Source organism: Falco biarmicus, chromosome 19, assembly GCF_023638135.1.
Source record: "Falco biarmicus isolate bFalBia1 chromosome 19, bFalBia1.pri, whole genome shotgun sequence".
Classification (NCBI taxonomy): Eukaryota; Metazoa; Chordata; class Aves; order Falconiformes; family Falconidae; genus Falco; species Falco biarmicus.
This window is the reverse complement of record NC_079306.1, coordinates 6,254,372-6,263,002: the sequence shown is the minus strand read 5'-3', so window position 1 is coordinate 6,263,002 and position 8,631 is coordinate 6,254,372. Positions and strand designations below refer to the sequence as shown.

Below are 8,631 nucleotides of genomic sequence, written 5' to 3'. Positions count from 1 at the left end.
TAAGGAGCCAGAGCCCTGGGGTGCCCACTCCCAGGAGAGCCACTCCCTCAGGAGGCAGCATCTCCCCTGGGTGACCATGGCCGGTCGTCGGCAGGCGCCGCCGAAGATGCCCACGCATGAGGAGGCAAACGCCCCCCCCCAGCCCAACAGCAGGCTGCCGGGCCTGCAGAACCGGCGCCAGGTGAGGGACGGGGCAGGAGGGGGAGGCCGGTGGTGGGACGGGGCCACGCGGAGCTGCCTTAGTGCCAGGGCCGGGCTTGCCGCCACTGTGGGGGCCGCTGTGCCAAGGCAGCCGCCTCCAGTCCTTGACTTCTCCTCCTCCTGCCCGCAGATGGGCCACAGGCGGCCGCTGGCAGCGCCGCAGGACAGCCAGGGACAGGCTTCGTCCCCCCATGGGAACAGGCTGCGACGGCTCCCCTGCCCACAGAGCTCGCAGGCCGCTGGGAGCCGACGCGCACAGGTAGGGAGCCCGAGGGAGCCCGGGACAAACGTCTTCCCGAGTCCAGGCGCTGCCGACAGGCAGGCGGGAGCTGCAGGAGGGGACGGGAGGGCCCGGTCACCTAGCAAGCTGAGCCCCCCAAGCCGTGCCTGCAGGCTGCCCGGGCATGCTGGGGATGCTCCCAGGAGTCACTGTGGGCCATGGCCGGAGCAGTGCGCTCCCCAGCCAGCTCTGGGAGCCGAGCGGCAACTCCCTGTGGGGCCGAGTGCTGCCCTGGGGGCTGGCAGGGGAGCCGGCACAGGGGCTCTTCCAGCTGGGACACGGGGGCACGGGCGAAGGGCCACAGTCACGCAGCCTCTCTCCTCGCCTTCTCTTGCAGACGGACAGCCCGGCGTGCAGGGTGGCAATGCCCTCCATCAGGGTGAGGCGGGAGGAGACAGCCCGTCTGCCAGCAAGGCAGGCAGCAGCACCACAGAAGGTGCACGCAGCTCGGGCACCAGGAGCTGCCAGCACTTGCTGCAAGCTCCTGCCTCTGCCAGCAGCAGCCTCTGCAGCTTCTGCCCAGGGCAGGGGAAAGGCCAGCAGCACTGCAACCAGCAGACACCGACAGCTTGTCCCATCTACTCGGGGCATCCCTGGTGAGCAGGGGAAAGCCACCAGTGCGCAGAGCAGGAGGCATGCCCCACACAGCCCTGCAGCCAATGCCGCAGCTGGGAAGGAGACAAAGAGGTGCCTTTTGAGGAAGGACCCGGACAAGGTTTGCACTGGGAGCCACCGACCCAGCCAGCAGACAGCGGCACAGTGGCATCGGGAACACAGGCTGGGTGCGGCGAAGATGGCAAGAACAGAGGAGGTCCGGGCGGCCCAGAGTGGCAAGGCCTCTGCAGGTCAGCACGTGCGTGACGCACGTAAAAGCACCGGTGCTGCTGGCAGACTTTCTGTGCCAGTTTCCCTGGGCAGGCGGGATGTGGCTTCAGGGCAGCAGGGACAAGTGGAAGAGCGCCACCCCAAAACACAGCTGTCTCTCATAAAGACCAAGTGCAAAGGCAAGTCGCTGCGGGAGCACCAAGAGGCTCTTAAGGAGCATGTGGCCATGCCGTCAGTGAAGACGGAGGATCAGATGGCCACCATCACCACAGCCAGCAGACACCAACAGCTTGACTCATCTACTCGGGGCATCCCTGGTGAGCAGGGGAAAGCCCCCAGTGGGCAGAGCAGGAGCCATGCCCCACGCAGCCCTGCAGCCAATGCCACAGCTGTCTCCCAGCCCACCCGCACCCGCTGCCTCCAGAACCAGCTGCAGCAGGAGATGGCACTGTCCACCCAACCCATCCTGCAGCGGTTCAAGCGCGAGCTGCCTGCCTCCCCCTGCACGGCCCAGCCCGAGGGCTCTCCTGGCCACCAGGGCCATCAGGGGACGCAGAGCTCCTGCTCCTCTGGCAGAAACAGGCCCCACACCTTGGCGGCCCTGCAGGAAAGACCAACAGAAAGCCACAGTGCTGGGCCACAAGCCACGTGCCAGGCTGTGAGAGGTGCTCAGCTCCGGGTGATGGAGCGGGAGGACTTGATGCTGCCTGGCAGCGCATACAGCCATCTCCTGGAGCAGAGCAGACGCCTGCAGCGTCTTCTGAAAGACCTGGAGAGGCAACAGAGTGCCCTTGAGATGGAGAGCCGCCTCCTGGGAAAGGGCGGTTCTCCAAGAGCGTGCAAGGAGGCAGGGAGACTGCAGCAGAAGAATGCTCAACTAGCTGCCCTCACCTTGCGGCTGGGAGAGCGAGCCAGGCAGCTGCAGGTGACCATCCATCGCCTGGTCAATGCTCGCGGGCCACTGCCCATCCAGCGCTCCGCTGAGCAACTGTGCCCGCCATTGCTTCCTCAGCCCAGGGGTGGAGAAATGGGAGAGCCCAGCAGAGCTCTGCTGGCACGGGACAAGCGGCACGACTTGGCACAGAAGGCAGCTGAGGGGCTGGAGGCCCGAGCAGCCGCAGATGAAGAGGGATCCTCTGATGTGAGCACCCCCGGGCAAGCTTGTGAGGAGTTGCAGGTGCAGCTCGCCAAGGTGACAAATGAAAACACCCACCTGGCTGAAGAAAACGCTCGCCTGCGTGGGCAGATGGCTTTGACAGAACAGGTTCAGGCTGAAAATGCCAACCTGAAAGGGCAGCTAGCGCGACTGGCAGAGGAGCGAGACTCTGCCATCCAAGCAACCATCTGTCTTTTTACCCAACTGGAAGCGGCCAAGCGCGAGCTGACAGCCATGAGGGACAGGGCAGAAAGGAGTCAACAGCTGGAGAGGGAACATGAGGAGACAAAGCTGGCCCACAGGGAGCACAGAGAACCCCTGCGAGCGTTTCCAGCCCCGCTGAAGGAACTGAGTGATCGGTTTGAGAAGCTAAAGAAATGCTGCCAGCAGCTGTTTCAGGAACTGGAATGGCTGGGAGGAGAAAGATCCAACAGCACCGTTTCCGAGCCGCAGCAGGCTAACCTGGGAGCAGACAAGGAGTCCGTCCTGCTGGAGGCTATGAGAAAACAACCGGCAGAGCTTCGAGCATTCATCGCTCGTTACAGCTATGATCCTTTCGATGGTCCCAACGAGCGGCCTGAGCTGGAGCTTCCGCTAGTTGCTGGACAATACGTTTACATCTTTGGAGACGCGGATGGAGACGGTTGGTACGTGGGAGAGCTGACCGACGGCACAAGGGGATTGATCCCCTCTAATCTCGTTGAGGAAGTTCCAGGTGACGGGCGACCTGATGACACCACAGTCTCCCCAGAGACAAGTGATTGGTGGCAGGGCATAGATGACGTCTGTCCTGTCTTCTCATAGAGCTTCTCATTAAACCTCTTTTAATGACCTCTCTGTGTAATCTCACTCCCTGTCCTGTTTGTCTGTGAGCTGAAGGGACTCTGTGCCTTCCGAAGGGACTCATGTTCCTGAGCATGGGGACCTGCTCAAGGAGGAAAGATAGCAAGAAGTCAGAGGATAATTCTGTGAGCCAAGTGAAAGCTGTTTCTCCTAGTTGCGCCCCCGGTGCCCCATGTCCCCCCTCTGCTGTTCCTAGGAGAGCTCCCTTCCGAGCCATGGCTGGAGCTGTGCTGAGTGCTGGCCGAGTGTGCTGTGAGGAGCAGGGGCTGTGCCCGCTGGCTGCCCAGCAGTGAGCCCTGCTCTGCAGCAGGAGCTTCATGGGAACCGTGGGGGCAGGGGCCAATCCACTGCAGACAAGACAATGGCTCATGTGTTCCCAAAGGCTCAGCACCCCACTTCTAGGCAGGGACACCCAGGGCTCACCGTGTGCCCTGGAAGCAGCATAGACCTTGGGTGGACACACCAGAGAGATGTTTAAAGGTTTCCGACCATGTGAACTTCTTGAAAGAGAGTCAGCTCCTTCCCCGGCCTCACAGACTGCATTGCCCACAGCATCATCGGTTTGGGGAAAGCTGGGACACCTCCTTGCCGAGGACATGTCTGCACAGGAGGACCCACAAGGTCTGCGCCTGAGCCGGCAGCTGAAACCCCTCTTGCCAGAGAGCCTGTCTGCAATGCCAATAGCATCTGAGCAAGGCCAGGAGAGAGACAAAGGGACACTCGGGAACTCCTTCCCCTTTCCCAGCCCGGCACACCACCTCCCACACAGCAGCAGTGCAGGGCAGTCACCCTCAGGCTGTGCTCAGCGAGAAATGGCACCGTGGCAGCAGGAGAGATGCACTTCATCCCTTCTGCTGCTCTGCTGGACCAGGAGCTGTTGAAACACATGGAACCAACGGTCTAAAGGCTGTGCTGGGTGGGAGAGGAGAGCAGAGGTGTGTTGCTCAGGGAAGGCACCTGCACGGCAGACCATGGCCAGGAGGTGCCCCTATCTGCCCTGCATCAGGGTCCCCCTCAGCATCTCTCCCCCTCCCTGCCCAGGGCTCTGCTGCCTGCAGCTGTCCCTGCCAGCAGCTCTTTCTCTGGCCCCAGGGCTCTTCCCTGCCAGCGCTCACAGAGCCCAGCTCAGCCCCTGTGTGCCCAGCTCTGCCCTGCAGCCGCTCTCTGTCTGGCTGCCGCAAGGAACAGCTCCCCCAGAGCCTGAGGGAAAAGGAGAGCTGATGCTGGTTTCATCTGCAGCGTGCTGGGGAGGGAAGGCACTTGCTCAGCTTCCTCATCAACCTCCCTGTGATGCTTTCAGCATCTCAGCCGCTGCTCTGACCTGCACAGCTGAGTTTCCATTGCCACCAAGAAGAGACACAGAAAAGCGGCAGCAGAGATTCAGGCAAGCACAGAGCCAAGCAGGAAAGCCCTGCCATGAACGTGCTCATGGAAAGTCCCCTTGGAAATGACCTGGAGATGTGAACAGCTCTGATATATGCAGCACCAACACAAAATCAGTCAGACCTTCTCCTGCTGGGGGTCGGCCCTTCCACACAACCTGGCCCTACACAAACCTGCCTGTCTACAGAGCACTGGCTGGGTACAGGTTCCTTGTTTGCAGGTAGAATAATGGTCAGGTGAGACTGAGCCTGGTGGATCCAGCAAAGGCAAAGCTCCTTTTGTCTGTGGGATAGGAGTCACTGAATGCACATAGGAAGACTCAAATAAAACCCTCTGATATTTCAAAGTTACGATTCAGGAGTCTAAGGGACTTGTCCTTATTAAGAACTCCTTTATCATGTATTCCATCGCATTCCCATAGAGTAAAAAACTAAAAACAGAGACTCAAAAAAGTACTTTACCTTTATACTAACCTTGCTTTGCACTTCTTTTTGAAACCACCAATGGAAAATATTCTGGCAGTGAGCGGAATCTGTGAGCAGCCCTGAAGCACACAACAGCCTCTTATTAAGAGATAAGCACTTCCTTGTGTGGGGGTCATTCCTTGAACCCACAGTTTTTCGCCACAGCCGCACGGGAGCCCCCCGGCAGGCTGAGAGCTGCCCCTGGCAGGCGGCAGAGCCCCTGCCCCAGCACACAGCCCCCTGGGCTGCAGGGACCCTGCTGGCAAGGACAGCCCTGGGCACCCCTGCCTGCACAGCCACCTTCACAGCCCTGCAGCCGGCCCTGGCACAAGGCAGCCCACACGCCCTGGCCCTCCCACGCTGCAGCAGGGAAGCCCTGCTCTGCAGCACACTGGCCTCCTCCACAGCAAAAGGCTCCCACACGGTCCCACAGGCTGGGGGGGGCCCAGCTGCTGCAGACCCGGCTAGGAACTGCAGAGGCATTGCCCTGCAGCCACACACTTACCGGCTCCAGGGCTCTGCAGATTTCTCCAGCAGGGAGCTCTCAGCAGCCCCCCACCAAGGTCTGCTTTTGAGCTCTCCCTGCCTCCCTCCTCTGCCCCTCTGGGCTCCCTCCAGGTGTCCCTGGGGCTGCAGGGGAACCTGCTGGGCAGCAGGATGAGGCAATCCCTCACGGGCCTTGCCTCTCCTGGGGGGACACACTTATTTCCAGCAGTGGCAATTCCCTTACTACAAAAAGTTTTCTGCAGGAGTATCAACTTTTGTTAACCCATTACTAGAGAGGACACCAGGAAGACTGCAGCAAAGGATCTAAATACTCCTTAAGAAACCTGTATCTGTGTCTGCTTCTGGTGGATTTACAGTCAGGAGTTGGTTTTACAGACAGGAGCAGGTTTTACAGAGAGGATGTCTTCAGAGCTTCAGTAAGCCCTGCAGAGCCCATTTCAGCACTTCATTGCACAGTCCGAGGGCTCAAGACTCAGCTCTCCTTTGCCCAGGCCATGTCTCTGCTCTGAAGCAAAGCCTTTGCACCCCCGGGCTCGGGGACACTGGGTACCAGGTTGCCTGGGAACCAGAAGGACAGACCACCTCCCCTCACTGGGCACTCACCCACAGGCAATCCTCTTGCCTCACAGACCTCACTGTGTTCCACCGGAGGGCAGCAAAAATGCTCTGCTTTTCTGACATCCGAGAATACGCAACAGGAGAGATGGGGGGGAGCTGTGAAAAAAACTCAAGCTCTCTTACAATGCCTTCACCCTTCCCGTTCCTTAGCACTGGCGCTGCAGACGCTGACCAGCCCTTCTGCGTTGGCACTGGTTTCAGAGGACAAAGTTAAACACCAGGACTGGTCCCTGCCCCCACCCACTGCTGCAGAGTGGGGCTGGCTGGTCAAGAGCCCGTGGGCAGATGCCCTGCTCTTCATCACCCACACGGCCAGCACCAAGCAGGGCTGCAGCCACACAGCTGCAGGAAGGTCTCCGAGAAAAGAGAGGGATGTCTGTGTGTGACGGGGGGATGGTCTGTGGGAAATGGCTTTGATTTTGCTTGCAGAAGTCTCCCCTAAATTATCACTGTCTTTTTCTCCTGTGACAGGACCATATGCCCAGAGGCAGCACATGTCCAACAGCAGCTCCATCACCCAGTTCCTCCTCCTGGCATTGGCAGACATGCGGGAGCTGCAGCTCTTGCACTTCTGGCTCTCCCTGGGCATCTACCTGGCTGCCCTCATGGCCAACGGACTCATCATCACTGTATGTGACCACCACCTGCACACCCCATGTACTTCTTCCTCCTCAAACTCTCCCTCATCAACCTGGGCTCCATCTCCACCACTCTCCCCAAAGCCATGGCCAACTCCCTCTGGGACACCAGGGACATCTCCTACTCAGGATGTGCTGCACAGCTCTTCCTGATTGTCTTTTTCCTTTCAGCAGAGTGTTCTCTCCTCACCGTCATGGCCTATGACCGCTACGTGGCCATCTGCCAGCCCCTGCACTACGGGACCCTGCTGGGCAGCAGAGCTTGTGTCCACATGGCAGCAGCTGCCTGGGCCAGTGGGTTTCTCTATGCTGCGCTGCACACGGCAAATACACTGTCACTGCCGCTCTGCCAAGGCAATGCCCTGGGACAGGTCTTCTGTGAAATCCCACAGATCCTCAAGCTCTCCTGCTCACACACCTACCTCAGGGAAGTGGGGCTTATTGTGTCTGGTGCCTCTTTATTCTTTGGCTGTTTTGTTTTCATTGTTCTGTCCTATGTGCAGATCTTAAGGGCTGTGCTGAGGATCCCCTCTGAGCAGGGACGGCACAAAGCCTTTTCCACGTGCCTCCCTCACCTGGCCGTGGTCTCCCTCTTTCTCAGCACTGCCATGTTTGCCCACCTGAAGCCCCCCTCCATCTCCTCCCCATCCCTGGACCTGGTGGTGGCAGTTCTCTACTTGGTGGTGCCTCCAGCAGTGAACCCCCTCATCTACAGCATGAGGAACCAGGAGCTGAAGGACGCACTGAAGAAGCTGATGCAGTCAGGTGTCTCTCAGCAGCACTGAACTGCCTGAATCTCCTCACAAGGCATTTGCAGGTCATCTCTGGAACTTCCTGTGCATTTAGCGCTTTTAATGTCACAATTGTGTTTCTCCTAGAATGTTTGCATGCACTCCACTTTCTCAATAGCATGAACCCAGCCTGCCTGACCAGCCTGGCTTTTGTACGTTTGCATCCAGGATGGTGCAGCTGGACTCCTGTGTCACATCTCTGTAATTTAAGGGGCTTGTGTAGTGGAGACATCTATCAACTTCCCAGGAGAGTAAAGCACCAGTGTAGAGCTCAGCTGTGTGAGTGTGCAAAGTTGGGGCAAATAACAGGGTGGGGGCACGCGGCAGGGTGTCCTGGTGCAAATCCTTGGGTCACGGTGAAGGAAGCAAGGCAGTGATCGGGTGGGACACTGTCACAACGGAGGGAAGACACAGTCACTCAATATGAGTGATCAGCAGACTTCGTTTATTGTCTCTTACAGTCACCTTTTATGCCTTCTTATAATTAGCTCATACACATTACAAAAGTTAAGCTCATTATTGGTTAGTTGCCTAAATACCAAGTCCGCCCCTAGTTTCTCTTCTGTAGTTATCTGTTCCCACCTGCAACATTCTTTTCCCACCGAAATCTTCCTGTTATTGTGTAACAAGGACAGCCAAAGACAGTGTATTTTGCTTTACTTCAGATAAGCTGAGAGCGATGTGCATTTTTGTCCAGCCAGCTGGACTATGTCTGTGTGACCCTTTTCAGCTAGCCAGTTATCCACAGGACACAGGGCTCTGCTCAGTGCCATGTTCCCTGGATACCCAGGGGAAGCTGCCCCAGGTGCCCCAAGATGTCCTAAGCATCAGTCGTTTCCTTTGCTTGTTGTACACCCCAGTCGCTACGAGGAACATTTGCTGCATGGTCAGCTCTGTCATCCTTAGTGGCTCAGTGATACCCAAC

General features: G+C 58.4%; 1 protein-coding gene across 1 annotated transcript; it reads left to right on the top strand.

The window, feature by feature from the left end:
• Positions 1 to 7,145: 7,145 nt before the first annotated feature.
• On the top strand, positions 7,146 to 7,829 carry LOC130141608 (olfactory receptor 14C36-like; the record flags this gene model as incomplete). Its single annotated transcript, XM_056322635.1, has 2 exons — positions 7,146 to 7,610; positions 7,794 to 7,829. Coding segments are annotated over 2 exons (501 nt in total), but the record flags the coding sequence as incomplete, so codon positions are not given.
• Positions 7,830 to 8,631: the final 802 nt, after the last annotated feature.